Source organism: Oncorhynchus masou, chromosome 12 (genome assembly GCF_036934945.1).
Source record: "Oncorhynchus masou masou isolate Uvic2021 chromosome 12, UVic_Omas_1.1, whole genome shotgun sequence".
Lineage (NCBI taxonomy): Eukaryota > Metazoa > Chordata > Actinopteri > Salmoniformes > Salmonidae > Oncorhynchus > Oncorhynchus masou.
This window is the reverse complement of record NC_088223.1, coordinates 46,717,704-46,736,818: the sequence shown is the minus strand read 5'-3', so window position 1 is coordinate 46,736,818 and position 19,115 is coordinate 46,717,704. Positions and strand designations below refer to the sequence as shown.

At 40.3% G+C, this 19,115-nt stretch overlaps 1 protein-coding gene across 2 annotated transcripts in view; it reads right to left on the bottom strand.

The window, feature by feature from the left end:
- Positions 1-129: 129 nt before the first annotated feature.
- The window catches only part of abcg4a (ATP-binding cassette, sub-family G (WHITE), member 4a), a 41,304-nt gene continuing 22,318 nt past the window's right edge, over positions 130-19,115 (bottom strand). For both annotated transcript variants that reach the window (XM_064980768.1, XM_064980769.1), the window contains 11 exons: positions 18,974-19,024; positions 7,289-7,434; positions 7,008-7,131; positions 6,451-6,565; positions 6,121-6,266; positions 5,792-5,899; positions 4,757-4,925; positions 4,425-4,525; positions 4,087-4,245; positions 3,781-3,899; positions 130-3,551 (listed from right to left, as the gene is read on the bottom strand). In XM_064980768.1, coding sequence (XP_064836840.1) covers positions 3,326-3,551; positions 3,781-3,899; positions 4,087-4,245; positions 4,425-4,525; positions 4,757-4,925; positions 5,792-5,899; positions 6,121-6,266; positions 6,451-6,565; positions 7,008-7,131; positions 7,289-7,434; positions 18,974-19,024 — 1,464 coding nt within the window. In that variant the 3' untranslated portion in view covers positions 130-3,325. The remainder of the gene's footprint in view (positions 3,552-3,780; positions 3,900-4,086; positions 4,246-4,424; positions 4,526-4,756; positions 4,926-5,791; positions 5,900-6,120; positions 6,267-6,450; positions 6,566-7,007; positions 7,132-7,288; positions 7,435-18,973; positions 19,025-19,115) is intronic.

The window sequence follows — 19,115 nt, the reverse complement described above, 5'->3', positions numbered from 1 at the left end:
TTCTTGTGAAAGAATGGTGTCACATATTCTTTCCTATATTATATCGGACATTTATGTTTATCCTCTAATTAAAAAATTAAAAAAACTCACCAAACATGAATATTCAAACAAATCTTATCTTGGAACAGGTTATAAATAATTGTCTTTATTGTAATCTTCTGAACTGCGTTCAGTACACAGAACTTGCATTGTTGAAGTTGATAGAACAATTACATCAACAGAATGATAAACAAACCAAATAAACACAACAAGACAAAAATAAGTTTTGGTGGTGTAAACGGTCTGTTATTCGAATATAAATAATCAATATCCAGCAGAATCATTGCCCATCATACCAGTGCAACACTCTGAAGGATAATCAATGATCATCATTAGCCATGCATGAATACAGTGCAAAATTCTGCACTGACTGGCATTTCCCAAAACGTGTCATATGCGGAGCTTAACACAATGCAAACATAACATGATAGATTTTCTGGCTGAGCCACAGTGGCACGTCACATTCTTCTCGCCCTAAAATCAGTCTGCAAAGAGATAAAATGCCCTTGGATGGGTATTGCACACATAGCATGGATAGGCTACAGCAAAGAATTCTCTATCATTTGCAGAACATATTTTGGGGGGGATATCCAGCTCTTGTACAAAGACGTTGGATGTGCATCTTTTTCCATACAGAAAACAACTAAGCAGGTCAGAGACATAACATGAGCACTGTAAAAAATATCTGAGGAGGAGAAATTAGGTAAAACTGACAAAGCAGAGAGACTATTGCTATTTGTAAGAGATTCAAGACAATCTGTTCTGTTGTCTTCCTTTATTAAGAGACTAAGACTAAGCCACAGGAACAGAGACTAAATATACATTATCATTCTAATCCTGCTTTAAGGCTGAATTCACATACAGCTCCCCAACCACACTTGTAGCCTGGTCCCATACTGTATGTGAGGTAGCCAACTCTTCTTCCTTGTCATGCCAAACATAATGTATCATCGCATGGCAATGATAGAAGAGTTGGTTACAGTACATACATTTCTACTCAACTGGCTCTCCCTCTATAATAGAATATTGCACAATGGACTTGAAACTAGGTATAATAACATCCTGGTATTTTTTTTAACAGAAATTACAATATCTGTAAGTACTATTCAGACAGCCTCAGACTTCTGTGTCTGCTGTCTAGTTCACATCTTTGTATCCCTGCTTTAGAATGTACACCATCACTGTCAAGGAATCATGGGTATCCAGAGTAAATGTCAAAAAGAAAGAACAAGTAAAACTCTGGTACCGACTTGGGTAAATATTTGGAGAGGGTCACCATTCCTCTATATAATGTTTCAAATTTTATAGTTCATTATTTCCTTCCACAAATCATCATGCAACAATTAGTTGCTGACCCCTTCAAGCAGCACTTTTCACATGGATATATAAAAATAAAATAAAATACAAAAAAAGAAGCAATAAACATACATTAAAAAGTGCATTTGTACATTTTCTTTACAGCATAACATACTCACTGTACAATCATTTGATTATATACTGACATTATTATTACAAGTTCTGAATACACAGGACATGGTGGTGTTATAAATCCATTGTGCCAATTATAATGAGGATTACGACGTAGCATAGTTTGAGTCAGAAATCTTTCCATAGCAATATAGTCTATTGGAAAAGGAAAAAAAGATTTGCATTGCCTTGTGACACAGAGAAGCTTGGCTAAACATAGCTGTGTGTATGGTTGTGCATGTGTGTGTGTGTGTGCGTGTGTGTATCTATGTCTGTGTATGAGTGTTAGCATATGGTCTATGTGCAAATAATGTGCAATGAAGCGAACAGAGCTCAGACCATTCCAGTGCAGAGGCACAAAAACTGCCCAGCCATTATCTCAAGTACCTAGCAACAATGGTTTTCACAACACACATGTGCTAGAAGAGAAGGAGTCGACATTCTTTTTAACAGGCAAAAACAAGCAGTTTACGCTTTTTGTCTTGGGTCCAAATGGTGACACCATTTGATTTGCAGGAAAGCACACATTGTCTACCACAGAGTTGGCTATTGCAATTACACAAACAAACAAAAAATAAGTCACTCCTTAAGTTCAGCCATCAAGTCCCCCTCATGTCAAGAAAAACACTGTATTATCTTCTGTTGAGGGGGCTGCAGTCCAGTCAAATTTCTGTGAAGATCCACTATGTTTCAGAGTCCAATTCTGGAATGTTCTCCCAATCAACTACAACACAGCATGGTTACAATAGAAACATAATGTTGAGTGTCAATGTTTGGGAAGTAGACCCACACCCTCTCTCACTCTCCTCATCTGAAAAGCATTCTGATTATGGGGCTGTGTCCAGATTCTCAACACTTCTCCAAAAGTGTGCACAGTCTTGCATACTACCCTGTCAGGGAGTTCACATTCTCAAGTCCACTTATGTCCATCCATCTTTGATTCAATTGACATAATGAAACCTGCCATATTCTGTGGTCCACATCCAGAATAGTCAGGGTGGTGAGCTTACCCAAAAGATCCTGGGAAGACTATGACATCACAGGAAATGGAGACAAATGACAACATATTGTTATGGATCTTCTGGCTGTCTTTCTGCCATCTCTGGTGTATACTCTTTTAGAGATAACACTGTCCATTGATTTGAAACCCCTGGAACTCTGTTCCAAGACCAATTCTGTGATCCAGTGGGACTCAGTTCCATTGCAAACAGCCAAAGGAGAGGGAGGGATATTTTCAGACAAGTTTCTTTAGTCCAGACCTCCCCCAGCCCTTAAGTCCTCTTCTCATGTCTCATGTTCACCACATGTCCATATTTCAACCTTTTTGTCCGGCCACAGTGTTTGTGAAATTGTCCTTTGGGATGTCTTTGGGTTTCAGTAGAAATGTATAAGGACAGGAGAAGTGTAGCCTTGCGGGTGGAAACAAACTGACACAGTCCTGTCCCATCTCGGACCAAGAGGTTTGTGTATCCTTAACCTTCGTAAATAGGACAGGAGTTGAGCTCTTGGATGGAGTGCAGTGTGGGCTGTTGGGATTGTCCCCCACCAGCTACTGTACATCTCCTCTTCATTCCATAGAGACACATGCTTTATACTGTAGTTACTATATTGGGTATCTGTTTGTTTGTGTATAGTTCTTTTACACAGTATTGTTGGATAATAAAGGTTAAATACTGTAAACAAATTGGATTACTGTAAGGACATTTTAAACTAAAATGACTTATAGTAAGGGAGGGGAAACTATAATTTGTGGTCTTAAGTTATTGTCCTTTTTTAATAAAAAGATAAAACCTTCCAAAAAAAAGTAATGTAATGTGTCTTATCGCTCTGCTATGACTTTGTATTTGAGCACCAGGTATGTAGCCAGTCTGAGGACCAGGAAGAACACACCCAGAACCAGGAAGTCTACATAGAGCTTAGCATCCTCCACGTCCAGTAGCTGTAGAACCTCCTCAGGCTTCTGGAACTTACACACCACCCCAGGACACTCCAGCTCCGAACGATTCATCCCATAGATGGACAGGATCACCCCCTCAAAGCCATACCTGAATGAGTAACACAAACACTTACACCTTGCACAGAGTAACATAATGAGCAGGTTTACCAGATTGTTGGAGAGCATTCCACATAACCCAAGCTGGAAGACACAGCATAATATCCTCTCAACACATTATGATATTCTCTAATTGGTTAATTGAATGTCCTGCACTTGAGCACGAAAGTAGCAAAGGAAAGGATTCAAAGGATTTTATAGCCCCAACAAAGCAGACTCACCTGACATAGGACACATAGGAGCTCCATTGCAGGTACTTGGGGATGGTGTCAAAGTTGACAAAGAATCCAGAGAACAGGAGCACTGGGATGGCTGTGACTGGGCCCACGAAGGTCGCCACCTGGAGAGAGGGAAGTTCAGTTATTCACAAAACAACACCTCTGAAGAGTGGGAAAGTGAGTGAGTCAGTGTGCAGGAGCAGACTGCTATATCATTTTGAAATTATAAAACAGGAATATCTGCTGTGCTGCGCAGGCCAATTGGTTGTGCGTGGTAGTACCAGTCTGTAAACGGCTGACCCACAGTACCTGTAAGGAGGTGGAGGCGGCCCCAATGAGGAGGCCTAGGGACTGGGCTACCAGGGCTGTAGAGGTGGACAAGGCCATGAAGAGCAGGTACCGCACTGCCTCAGGAGGCTGCTCTGTCATCCAGTACACTATACTGCAGTACATGATGGGACAGATCACCTGGGGGGGGGAGGGAGAGGGGAGACATAAAAACAAAGGGAGGGAGGGGACAGTGACACATACAGAGATAGATTGAATGTAGTTGTCTCATGCCCTAAGAAAGCGACCATATAGTATTCTTTTCTCTTGCTGTTTTGTAAAGAAAAATAAATCAAAGTCAACTTAGCCACACAGCTCACCTGGAAGGGTATGTCCGCCATGGTTTTGGCCAGGAAGTAGGCTTTCAGGCTGTACCAGTAGTTGAGATGTTCCCTCAGAAACACTGACATCTCCAGAGGAACTGTGAAACACATAAACCGCGTATGAGTACAATACATTTCTTGTTAATAGTACAACAACTAGTGTGGTCTCAGATCTGTTTGTGCTGTCTTACCAACTCATTTGGGCACATCATAAAGTAGACCATGGGACCATTAGGCAAGACAGCACAAACAGATCTGAGACCAGATTGCAAGAACATGTTCACAAGGTAACTTTGTTCCACCCTCCCCATGTTCTCGCTGCCTCTTACAGGTGAGGACGGTGGGCATCAGGGCAGCGAACATGAGGAAGAGCATGGAGAAGAAGAGGAAGCCAGTGTTGTTGAAGACCTTGCTGGCATCATTGCCAATGTTGAGATAGAGCAGACCGATCAGAATTCCTATACATATGTGGGACATCACTCTGAGGTGGGTTAACACCTGCGAACACACACAGAAAAGCATGCCTCAATTTAGTACGCAACATAACCAAATCAAATTTTATTTGTCACATGCACATGGTTAGCAGATGTTAATGCGAGTGTAGCGAAATGCTTGTGCTTCTCTAGTTCCGACAATGCAGTAATAATCAACGAGTAATCTAACCTAACAATTTCACAACAACTACCTTATACACACAAGGGTAAAGGGATGAACAATATGTACATAAAGATATATGAATGAGTGATGGTACAGAACGGCATAGGCAAGATGCATTAGATGGTATCGAGTACAGTATATACATATGAGATGAATAATGTAGGGTATGTAAACATATAAAAGTGGTATTGTTTAAAGTGGCTAGTGACACATGTATTACATAAAGATGGCAAGATGCAGTAGATGGTATAGAGTACAGTATATGAGATGAGTAATGTAGGGTATGTAAACATTATATTAAGTGGCATTGTTTAAAGTGGCTAGTGATACATTTTTTACATCCATTTTTCCATTACTAAAGTGGCTGGAGTTGAGTCAGTATGTTGGCAGCAGCCACTCAATGTTAGTGGTGACTGTTTAACAGTGATGGCCTTGAGATAGAAGCAGTTTTTCAGTCTCTCGGTCGCTGCTTTGATGCACCTGTACTGACCTCGCCTTCTGGATGATAGCGGGGTGAACAGGCAGTGGCTCGGGTGGTTGTTGTCCTTGATGATCTTTATGGCCTACTTGTACTTGCTGTTCACTCACCCACACAATGTATTGATTCACCCATTCATTTTATTTTTAAGTTGACTAATTCATTTCAGACACACACAATACAAGTCAATATTAAGATTATTATTATTATTATTATGTGAATTGTTTACCGTATCCCTGCATATCGTTAATAGTGTTCTTCTGAACAGAACGCAGAACTGTGACCAGGTACTGGTGGCAAAGCTGTGTTTCTCCATCGTTCCTGTGTACTGTGTATCCTGTGGACAGACATAGAGAGGACAGGACATAGGACACAATTAGATCCCTTACACAGTTGGAGTTGAAAAGACATGCAATGAGTGAATAGGTAAAAACGTATGGGTATTGACTGAGTGAGTGACTCCTGAGTGATCTCATCACGCTGCATGACTGTGTGCTGCAGGTCAGTATGGGACTGTGATGGTGAGTGATTCATGTCGGTCAGTGTGCCAACACTCACGCTGTGACTGTTAGAGTGGCCAGATGAGGCTGGGTCACTCTTGTCGCTGGAGTTCTTCTTGCTCTCTTCTGAGCAGAGTCCTCCCTGCACAGCCTCAAACAGCACCGAGTTCAGGTCCCCATACTCCCCAGAGGCCACCTCAATAACTAGAGACAGGGGACACAGAGGAAAAACAAAGAACAAAGGACAGAGTGAGTTAGTGAACTAAGAAGAAGAACCTTGATCCACTAAAAAGGACCTTGAAAAATGTTTGCATTGTCACACTCATGCACGCACGCAAGAATGCATGCACGCACGCACGCACACACACAGGATCTTATGCTGACTTACTGAAGTCTGCAGGGTTGTGGTAGGTAGGACAGTGAAGGCCCAGGTTCTTCAGGTAAGGGATGAGGTAAGGGACAGTGCCATGGTATATACACTGGCCCTGACTGAGGATGTAAAGCTAAAGAAGGAAACACAGAGACATTCACAGTATTATTTACATATCTTTGCCTGATGTAATATCAGTGTCTGAATTATACATGGCTAATGCCTTTATGTATTATGCATGCTAATGCTTTGACATAACAACTGAGCTCGAAATATGGTCTAGAGCCTTCAAACTCAACTCTAGACCTTGAAGCCAGCACCACTGCATTTTTTTCATTGTTCCCCTCTAATCAGAGACTGATTTAGACCTGGGACACCAGGTGTGTGCAATTAATTATCAGGTTGAACAGAAAACCAGCAGGCTACGGACATCATAACCAACAGTATAGACCTCACTTTCATTACGACAGTTAAAAAAATGATTAGGCTAATGACAAAGCATATGGCAGTCAGTCCTAGATACTGTACAATACCATACATACTGTTAAATGGCATAAAAGCTTGAATTTAGTTACCTTATCAAACATCTCAAAGAGCTTGGCGCTGGGCTGGTGGATGGTGCAGATGATTGTCCTCCCTCCCTGAGCCAAGGACTTCATGAGAGAGACCACCTGGAAACAGGATGCGCTGTCCAGACCACTGAGAGAGAGAGATGACAAATGTTAGCTTGTGCTTGGTGACTATTCCTTTACGCAGCGCAGCAACAAAGCAGATTCCCACCCAACATCATTGTTAGGCAGTATTTCCTCTGTGTCAGTGTGTACCAGGTGTGTCAGTATACCAGGTGTGTACCTACCTGGTAGGCTCATCAAAGAACATGACAGGGGGATTGTTGACCAGCTCCTGGGCGATGGCCAGTCTCTTACACTGCCCACCAGACAGAGAGATGGTGCGGGTCTGGGCACACTCCTGCAGTCCCAGGGCCGTCAGGATCTCGTCTACCTGGTGGCCAGACACAGAGAGACACATAAACATACACTACTATAAACATTTGAATGTTAATATTTCCAGGCAATGTCTTTCTAGTTGATATGGTGTTGCCCTGTAAACCTGGGATGTTATATGTACAGTATATACAGTCTTGTAGAGCAGCCCGGCCCCCAAAGTGACTCTTCTTATCAACTGTATGCAAGAAATTCCTCTGTGTTGTCATTATCTCTCCAACCCCCATTGTCTCACCTCTGAGAAGCAGGAGTTGCATCCTGTGGGTCTGATATCTGATTGGAGTTTAAGTAATAGTATTGGTCAACAACTCATTCATTGTCTGTCTCTCTTATTTGTTCCAGACCAACTGTGGTGACACACACATTCTCTCTCTCTCTCTCTTTCTATGTCTCTTCCATGAGCTACGGGCCATGGCATTATTTCTCCCTCACTCTCTGATCATGCCTAGAATAATGTTATAATTCCTTTTACAAAGTAATTAAAAACACACACAATATTACCCCACTACAGTAAATGGTGACATGTGTGTGGACACCTGCTCATCAAACTTCTCATTCCAAAATCATGGGCTGATATAAGCCTCCACTCTTCTGGAAAGGCTTTCCACTAGATGTTGGAACATTGCTGCTGGGACTTGCTTCTATTCAGCCACAAGAGCATTCATAAGGTCGGGCATTGTTGTGCGATTAGGCCTGGCTCGCAGTCGGCATTCGAATTCATCCCAAAGTTGTTCGATGAGGTTGGCGTCTGTGCAGGCCTGTCAAGTTCTTCCACACCAATCTCGAGAAACCATTTCTTTATGGACCTCGCTTTGTGCACAGGGGCATTGTCCTGCTGAAACAGGAAAGGGCCTTCCCCAAACTGCTACCACAAAGTTGGAAGCACAGAATCGTCTAAAATGTAATTGTATGCTGTAGTGTTAAGATTTCCCTTGCCTGGAACCCAGGGGCCTAGCCCGAACCATGAAAAACATGCAAGATATTGGCATAAATAAGAACAAATCTAAGATGTTAATTCTATAGCTTTGTCAATTTTTACTTGGGAAAACAGCAAACTATGATACCACTGTGAAGTCCCAGAGCTCAAAATAGAGCACTTGCAATCAGAACTCCAGGCATGTAATTTCTACTTGACATGCAATTTCTACTTGACATGCAGAGATATTCATTATAACAAAGCACAATAGGCACCAAAGTGATTTGTCTGTTTCAGATACAGTCCAACCTACGGGTGTGGTGTCTGCATCCATGCTGCTCTCTGGTGTGCGAGGGGACCAAGCTACTTAAATATCTTCCACTGCAGTCACTGGGACAGGTACAGAGGTTAATCCCAAACAGCCCACAAAGTTTTATTGTGATTTCTGTAAAAGGGAAGGGCGTATGGTCAGGTGCTGTTGGAACATAGGCAGGAAATCCTCCTGCACATTTTAGACAGCCTGCCGGCCCTCAGAGTAGTACCAACTAGGGAAAGGGAGATACCTAGTCAGTTGTCCAACAATGTATTCAACTGAAATGTGTCTTCCACATTTAACCCAACCCCTCTGAATCAGAGAAGTGCGGGGGGCTGCCTTAATCAACATCCACGTCTTCGATGCCCGGGGAACAGTGGGTTAACTGCTTTGCTCAGGGACAGAACAACATATTTTTACCTTGTCAGCTCGGGGACTCGTTCCAGCATCATTTCGGTTACTGGTCCAATGCTGTGTTAGGTTTTGTAACTCTTGTCACAGAAGTAGTAATACGATGCAGAAATGTTGGGATTTGGGGTTTGGTAGACCATCTAGATTCTACTTTCAGCATAGGTTAGATTTAGAGCTTTCTCCTAAAATGTTGGATGCTGATTATTTGATGATGATGTGTTAAAAATATCTTCCTTTGCAACTCAATCATTTTAATATCCATTTGTGATGGCTATAAAGGTTACTTTTGTGAATCTGCTTTATTTAATGTATACAGAGTGATAGACAAAATGTAATGGCTACTGTTAAGACCCAAAGAATAGTTTGTTTTAGTTTGTTTTCCTATGCGTTATGTGTGTGTGCGATGAAAAGTCATTGCTTTGTTTCTCACAAAATGGCCTTATAAATTTCACCATTGGTATGCTAATGTTGGGTGCTATAAACTGAGATGCTAACACATTTAATTGTCAAATGTGACTCTAAATGTGAAACTAGGCGCGTGTCACTACTTCACAGGAGCGCCATTTGAACGTAAATGTTTTTTTGGCAGAAATGCCTTTCGGAGGCACACTTTCATGTGCCTTAAAAACAAACTTATATAACATCTGTAAATACGAATAAAATAGTTAAATTACAAGCCTAGTTGGTTTAGCCATGGCAAAATTCAGCAACCTTCCTGCTAGCCATGATTGGCTGAGATAATGAGTGGGCTGGAAATGCCCCCAGATGAGTCTGCCATGTAGCACGCTTCTGTGTATAATATGAGCTGGTCAGTACGTGTAGGTAATCCTTTGTAGCACTGCTTTTAAAAAATATATATCATATAGTAGAACTGCATAAGTGTTGCTCTCCACTTTCTGGAGAACTGAGTTTTGAAGTCATTGGAATTAGAGCATGATAGCTAAGGAAAATTCTGCCGTTTGATTGCAAATATGCAAACAGAGTCGAAAAGAGAACACATAGAAGGCTCCAGATTACATCTTCAAACTAAGGGCAACCATGGCATCCATGACAGAGAGGGAGAAGTGTCCATACATGTAAACAGGTAAGAGAGTCTAGCTAGCTATTTTCAGATAGCATTTTCAGATATTACCCATTTCTAATTTTGTCAGAAATTAATTTTCATTTCAAGCTAATGTGTACTGTTAGCTAGCAAGCTTATGTTAGCTGGCTGGCTAGCTAACGTTACATGTTTGATCTGTGTAGTAATATGATTCATATCGCAGAGTCATTTGCATTGCTAGTTATAGCCTAATGTTAGCTAGCTAATAATGATAATCTGTTTGGTTAGCTACCTGCAGATCCATGCAGGGTAGTAACGTTATGAGTTGGGATTATGGTTCATTGTTTAGCAAGCAGGCTACATGTCTAAACAAAAGACTTCTCTATGCAAGTAACTATTTCAATAGAATGTTAATGATGTCACTGTGACAAATATTGATAGACATAGCTGGTAAATTTGCTCTGGCTATCTACTCTGATTTCAGAGTACTCTCGTCTGAGTGAGCCACAGTGCAGAATAACTGAAGAATTTACGAAGGCTAAACACCTGTTCAATTTGTCCGGTGTCTGTAAAAGTTGGCAAAAAAAGCTTAATTAAATTGTTGCCAGCAGCACAGTTACAGTCACCAACACTCTGAATAACATAATAACAGCCTAACCAGCTCTGCTAGGGTGAGTGAAATGGTCAGTGTGAGCTGTTCTCTCATTTGTAGTTAGCAAGCCAACCAATGTTATCCATTTAGCTTGGGTACTTGACTGCTGTTAGGTCAGATCGCTTGGATCAACCCTACTTTTTGGCCAGAGCGTTCAGTGTGCTCCCCGAGAGCGAAACGCTCTAAATTTACTATCGGCAATCTGACAACGCTCTGACTTTACAAAAGCCCAGAGCTCACACTGGCACTCCAGATTCAATTTACCCGTAGTATAAACCAGCCTTTAGTCTTGAAATCGTTGTTTTTTTAGTGAAGCTTCACATGTGAATCCTTAATTTGATTTTTTACCTTAATTTAACTTCTTGGATATAGGGGGCGCTATTTTAATTTTTGGATGAAAAACGTTCCCGTTTTAAACAAGATATTTTGTCACGAAAAGATGCTCGACTATGCAAATAATTGACAGCTTTGGAAAGGAAACTCTCTGACGTTTCCAAAACTGCAAAGATATTGTCTGTGAGTGCCACAGAACTGATGTGACAGGCGAAACCCAGATAAAAATCCAATCAGGAAGTGCCGCATTTTTTGAAACCGCCTCATGCCAATGACTCCTTATATGGCTGTGAATGGGCCACGAATGAGCTTAGGCTTTCTGTCGCTTCCCCAAGGTGTCGACAGCATTGTGACGTATTTGTAGGCATATCATTGGATGATTGACCATAAGAGACTACATCTACCAGGTGGTCACTTGGTATCCTCCGTTGCAATTATATTATCTCCAGCTGCAGTATTTTTCCGTTCGCTTCTGATGAGAAACCAACTGTCACGACTGATATACAGTGCCTTGCGAAAGTATTTGGCCCCTTTGAACTTTGCGACCTTTTGCCACATTTCAGGCTTCAAACATAAAGATATAAAACTGTATTTTTTTGTGAAGAATCAACAACAAGTGGGACACAATCATGAAGTGGAACGACATTTATTGGATATTTCAAACTTTTTTAACAAATCAAAAACTGAAAAATTGGGCGTGCAAAATTATTCAGCCCCCTTAAATTAATACTTTGTAGCACCACCTTTTACTCCGATTACAGCTGCTTGGGGTATGTCTCTATCAGTTTTGCACATCGAGAGACTGAAATTTTTTCCCATTCCTCCTTGCAAAACAGCTCGAGCTCAGTGAGGTTGGATGGAGAGCATTTGTGAACAGCAGTTTTCAGTTCTTTCCACAGATTCTCGATTGGATTCAGGTCTGGACTTTGACTTGGCCATTCTAACACCTGGATATGTTTATTTTTAACCATTCCATTGTAGATTTTGCTTTATGTTTTGGATAATTGTCTTGTTGGAAGACAAATCTCCGTCCCAGTCTCAGGTCTTTTGCAGACTCCATCAGGTTTTCTTCCAGAATGGTCCTGTATTTGGCTCCATCCATCTTCCCATCAATTTTAACCATCTTCCCTGTCCCTGCTGAAGAAAAGCAGGCCCAAACCATGGTGCTGCCACCACCATGTTTGACAGTGGGTATGGTGTGTTCAGGGTGATGAGCTGTGTTGCTTTTACGCCAAACATAACGTTTTGCATTGTTGCCAAAAGGTTCAATTTTGGTTTCATCTGACCAGAGCACCTTCTTCCACATGTTTGGTGTGTCTCCCAGGTGGCTTGTGGCAAAATTTAAACGACACTTTTTATGGATATCTTTAAGAAATGGGTTTCTTCTTGCCACTCTTCCATAAAGGCCAGATTTGTGCAATATACGACTGATTGTTGTCCTATGGACAGAGTCTCCCACCTCAGCTGTAGATCTCTGAAGTTCATCCAGAGTGATCATGGGCCTCTTGGCTGCATCTCTGATCAGTCTTCTCCTTGTATGAGCTGAAAGTTTAGAGGGACGGCCAGGTCTTGGTAGATTTGCAGTGGTCTGATACTCCTTCCATTTCAATATTATCGCTTGCACAGTGCTCCTTGGGATGTTTAACCTCTTGATGCTCTGGGGGCGCTATTTCATTTTTGGATGAAAAACGTTCCCGTTTTAAACAAGATATTTTGTCACAAAATGATGCTCGACTATGCATATAATTGATAGCTTTCGAAAGAAAACACTCTGACGTGTCCAGAACTACCAAGATATTTTCTGTGCGTGCCCTAGAACGTGAGCTTCAGGCAAAACCAAGATGAGATGGCATCCAGGAAATGACAAGGATTTTTGAGGCTCTGTTTTCCATTGTCTCCTTATATGGCTGTGAATGCGAGAGGAATGAGCCTGCCCTTTCTGCAGACACCCAAGGTGTCTGCAGCATTGTGACGTATTTGTAGGCAGATCATTGGAAGATTGACCATAAGAGACCACATTTACCAGGTGTCCGCCCGGTGTCCTGCGCCGAAATTGGTGCGCAAAAGTCACCTGCCAGTATTTTTCCATGCGATACAGAGAGGAAAGCAAGCTTCCACGAACTGCATATCAATGAAGAGATATGTGAAAAAACACCTTGAGGATTGATTCCAAACAACGTTTGCCATGTTTCGGTCGATATTATGTAGTTAATCCGGAAAAAGTTTAAGTTGTAGGTGACTGAATTTTCGGTTCGTTTCGGTAGCCAGACGCAATGTAGAAAACGGAACGATTTCTCCTACACACAGACGCTTTCAGGAAAAACTGCGCATTTGGTATGTAACTGAGAGTCTCCTCATTGAAAACATCAGAAGCTCTTCAAAGGTAAATTATCTTATTTATTTGGTTATCTGGTTTTTGTGAAAATGTTGCGTGCTAAATGCTACTCAAAATGCTATGCTAGCTTTGCATACTCTTACACAAATTAGTCAATTTCTATGGTTCAAAAGCATATTTTGAAAATCTGAGATGACAGTGTTGTTAAGAAAAGGCTAAGCTTGAGAGCAGACGCATTATTTTCATTTTATTTGCGATTTTCAGAAATCGTTAACGTTGCGTTATGCTAATGAGCCTGAGGCTTTAGTCACAAACCCGGATCCGGGATGGGGAGTTTCAAGAAGTTAAGAAAAGGCTAAGCTTGAGAGCTAGCATATTTATTTCATTTCATTTGCGATTTTCATAAATAGTTAACGTTACGTTATGCTAATGAGCTTGAGGCTATAACTGGATACAGGTTTTTTTCGTAGCCAAACGTGAACAAAACGGAGCGATTTGTCCTACACAAATAATATTTTTTGAAAAACTGAACATTTGCTATCTAACTGAGAGTCTCCTCATTGAAAATATCTGAAGTTCTTCAAAGGTAAATGATTTTATTTGAATGCTTTTCTTGTTTTTGTGAAAATGTTGCTGGCTGAATTCTAGGCTTATAGCTATGCTAGCTATCAATACTCTTACACAAAATGCTTGTTTAGCTATGGTTGAAAAGCATATTTTGGAAATCTGAGATGAAAGTGTTGTTAACAAAAGTCTAAGCTTGAGAGCAAATATATTTATTTAATTTCATTTACGATTTTCATGAATAGTTAACTAATGAGCTTGAGGCTATAAATAGGATCCCGGATCCGGGATTGCTCGTCGCATGAAGTTAAAGCTTGGGTAATCTTTTTGTATCCAAATCCGGCTTTAATCTTCTTCACAACAGTATCTCGGACCTGCCTGGTGTGTTCCTTGTTCTTCATGATGCTCTCTGCGCTTTTAACGGACCTCTGAGACTATCACAGTGCAGGTGCATTTATACGGAGACTTGATTACACACAGGTGGATTGTATTTATCATCATTAGTCATTTAGGTCAACATTGGATCATTCAGAGATACTCACTGAACTTCTGGAGAGAGTTTGCTGCACTGAAAGTAAAGGGGCTGAATAATTTTGCACGCCCAATTTTTCAGTTTTTGATTTGTTAAAAAAGTTTGAAATATCCAATAAATGTCGTTCCACTTCATTATTGTGTCCCACTTGTTGTTGATTCTTCACAAAAAAATACAGTTTTATATCTTCATGTTTGAAGCCTGAAATGTGGCAAAAGGTCGCAAAGTTCAAGGGGGCCGAATACTTTCGCAAGGCACTGTATTATCGAATAGATATGTGAAAAACACCTTGAGGATTGATTCTAAACAATGTTTGCCATGTTTCTGTCGATATTATGGAGCTAATTTTGAAAAAAGTTTGGCGTTGTAGTGATTGCATTTTCCGGTCTTTTTCTTAGCCAAACGTGATGAACATAACGGAGCTATTTCACCAACACAAATAATCTTTATGGAAAAAATGAACATTTGCTATCTAACTGAGAGTCTCGTCATTGAAATCATCCAAAGTTCTTCAAAGGTAAATTATTTTATTTGAATGCTTTTCTTGATTTTGTGAAAATGTTGCCTGCTGAATGCTAGGCTAGGCTATCAATACTCTTACACAAATGCTTTGATTGAAAAGCATATTTTGAAAATCTGAGATGACAGTGTTGTTAACAAAAGGCTAAGCTTGTGTTTGAATATATTTATTTCATTTGCGATTTTCATGAATAGGAAACTTTGCGTTATGGTAATGCTATGATTAATGGTATGATTACGCTCCCGGATACGGGATTGCTTGTCGCTAGAGGTTATCTAGGCAAGTCAGTTAAGAATAAATTCTTATTTTCAATGACGGCCTAGGATCAGTGGGTCAACTGCCTGTTCAGGGGCAGACTGACAGATTTGTACCTTGTCAGCTCTGGGATTTGAACTTGCAACCTTCCGGTTACGAGTCCAACGCTCTAACCACTAGGCTACCCTGCCGCCCCCTTAAAAGAGATGGGTGGGGCTAAAGCTTAAAAGGGTGTGATGCTGAATGGGTGTAGACAAAGAAGAGCTCTCCAGCCGGTACCAAAACGTTCAAAGGCCATTTTCTCAAAAGTGAGGTTACAAATTGATCAACTTTCAAAGCAGAATTACTTACCCATTGTTCCTCAACGGTAGTGTATGATATAACATTTTCTAGCTCTGAGTCTCTACTTCTATCCAATGTAAAGAAAACACAATTTTAAATTTTGCTACATAAGACCAAATCGAGCCAGTCGGTCACAAATTGTTTGTGAAACCAGTTGCTTGACAGTTGTCTTGATTTAACTTCAATAATTGTTCTTGAATATTTTAAAATTATGGTTCTATTGTTTATTTTCTCATTTTCAAGGTGAATCTATTTTCTCACAAAGGGAGGAGAATTTGAGTGTTTTAATTTAAAATAATGTATTTTATGATACAGTGATCTTTGATATATTTTATATTCATCTGACTGATTTGATAAAAATACATCTGCATTTTCTATTGACCAATCCAAACTGATATAGACTATTTTATGTTAATTGTAATGTGGATTAATCTGTGATGTACCTTCATTTCTGTGTTTGCTTGCAGGAAAGGTGTTACCTAACTACATTTACATGTCTAAAAAAGACAATTCTATCCGCCAAAAGGACACTCCTGAAGTGATGCTGCTAGGACCATGAACTGCTGGTCTGAAGATTTTCTAGTGACTGTCCGGTTTTGAACACTTCTGTCTGATGCAGAATGAGATGTGTTCAAGAGAGGTTTATGTAGGGCAGCCCAGTCCCCGTAGTGGCTCTTCTTATCAACTGTAGGCAAGAATTTCCTCTGTGTTGTCTTAAGGGTGCCTCGTTATCTCTCCAACCCCTATTGTCTCATCTCTGAGAAGCAGAGGTTGCATCCTGTAGGTCTGATATCTGATTGGAGTTTAACTTTGCAGTATAACTATTGGTCAACAAACTCCATTTTTGAATCCAAACAACTCAGATACTTATAAAATATTTTAGAATCATTGTCTGTCTCTCTTATTTGTTCCTGACCATCTGTGGTGAATTTCTCTCTCTCTCTCTCGGCAATGGCACAAGACATGGTTTCTTTGATTATTTATCCCTATCTCTCTGATCATGTCTAGAATAATGCCTTGTAATGCTTGTTAATGCTTTGTGACTTAATCTTATGCTTTGTATAATGTTATCATCCCTTTTACAAAGTAATTAAATACATTTATTGACCTTTCTGTTACTGCAACGCAGCTATTGTCTCTTGCATATTGTTAAATAATCTTTATGGAGTCAGATACACCTTTTAATAGGACAATTGCACAGTCTTATCATGAGTCACATGATGAAATCACCAACAAATTATCATGGTCCAAACACACCAAGATAGTCATAAAAAGATTTGGCATGGTACCCCAGATCCTCAAAAGTTGTATAGCTGCACCATCGAGAGCATCCTGACCGGTTGCATCACCGTCTGGTATGGCAACTACTCAGTATCCGACCGTAAGGCGCTACAGAGGGTAGTGCGTAAGCCCCAGTACATCACTGGGGCCAAGTTTCCTGCCATCCAGAACCTAAATTTCACCAGAGTGTCAAGTCTAGGTCCAAAAGGCTCTTTAAAACCTTTTTGGGATAGGGGGCAGCATTTTCACTTTTGGATGAATAGCGTGCCCAGAGTGAACTGCCTCCTACTCTGTCCCAGATGCTAACATATGCATATTATTATTGGTATTGGATAGAAAACACTCTGAAGTTTCTAAAACTGTTTGAATGATGTCTGTGAGTATAACATAACTCATATGGCAGGAGAAACCTGAGAAAAATCCAACCAGGAAGTGGGACATCTGAGGTTTGTAGTTTTTCAAAGCTTGGCCTACCGAGTACACATTGAGATATGGATAAAGTTGCACTTCCTATGGCTTCCACTAGATGTCAACCGTCTTTAGAAACTTGAATGAGGATTGTACTATAAAGGAGGGGCTCATGAGACCTCTTTGAGTCAGTGGTCTGGCAGAGTGCCTTGGTCTCATGACGCGCGCTCCCGACAGAGTTACCTCTCATTCCAGTGCTTTTCTTCAGACAAAGGAATTCTCCAGTTGGAACATTATTGATGTTTTATGTTAAAAACATCCTAAAGATTGATTCCATATATCGTTTGACATGTTTCTAAAGGACTGTAACAGAACTTTTCGAGTTTTTGTCTGGACGAAGTACCTGCACCTCATGAAGATGGATTACTGGGCTGAACGTGCTAACAACGAGTGGCTATTTGGACATAAATGATGGACTTTATGGAACAAATCAGTCATTTATTGTCGAACTGGGATTCCTGGGAGTGCCTTCTGATTATCAAAGGTAATTTAATATTTATGGTGTTATTTCTAACTTTGTTGACTCCAAAATGACGGATATTCCTCTGGCTGTTTTGGGTTCTGAGCGCCGTTCTTAGATTATGCTTTTTCCGTAAAGTTTTTTTCAAATCTGACATAGCGGTTGCATTAAGGAGAAGTCTAACTTTAATTCTGTGAATAACAGTTGTATCTTTTATCAATGATTATTATGAGTATTTCTGCAAAATCACTGGATGTTTTGTTATCAAAACATTACTGTACGTAACGCGCCAACGTAAACTGAGATTTTTGGATATAAATATGCACATTATCGAACAAAACATACATGTATTCTGTAACATGATGTCCTATGAGTGTCATCTGGTGAAGATCATCAAAGGTTTGTGATGAATTTTATCTATATTTCTGCTTTTTGTGACTCCTATCTTTGGCTGGGAAAATGGCTGTGGTTTTTTTGACTTGCCTATGACCTAACATAATCATATGTTGTGCTTTCGCTGTAAAGCATTTTTGAAATCGTGATGGGTAGATTAACAATATGTTTATCTTTCATTTGCTGCATTGGACTTGTTAATGTGTGAAAGGTACATATTTCAAAAAAACATTTTTTAATTTCTCCTTTTCAGTGGAATGTTGTCGAGCTGCCCTAGAAAGGTTTTAACAGCTATAAGCCTGCTGAACAATAAATCAAATGGCCACCCAGATTATTTACATTGACCCTCCCCCCTTTGTTTTTACACTGCTGCTACTTGCTGTTGATTATCTATCCATAGTTACTTTACCCCTACCTAAATTACCTCGACAAACCTGTACCCCCGCACACTGGCTTAGTACCGGTACACCCTGTATATAGCCTCGGTATTGTTATCTTATTGTGTTACTTTTTATTTTATTTTTTACTTTAGTTTATTTAGTAAATATTTTCTTAACTCTATTTCTTGAACTGTATTGTTGGTTAAGGGCTTGTAAGTAAGCATTTCACGGTAAGGTCTACAGCTGTTGTATTTGGCGCATGTGACAACATTTGATGTGAGGTATTTATAATATTATATATCAAATATTATCCCACTACAGTATATTAAGTCAAACTCACCAATTCCTTTTTCACTTCCATGCTCTCTTTCATCTTCAGATTGGCAGCCACCTAATATAAGAGAGACATAACATGAGAAAATGAAACCTAGAAGGGTCAGGTCCATGCCAACCACCTTATCCAACAACATTATCTATTCATC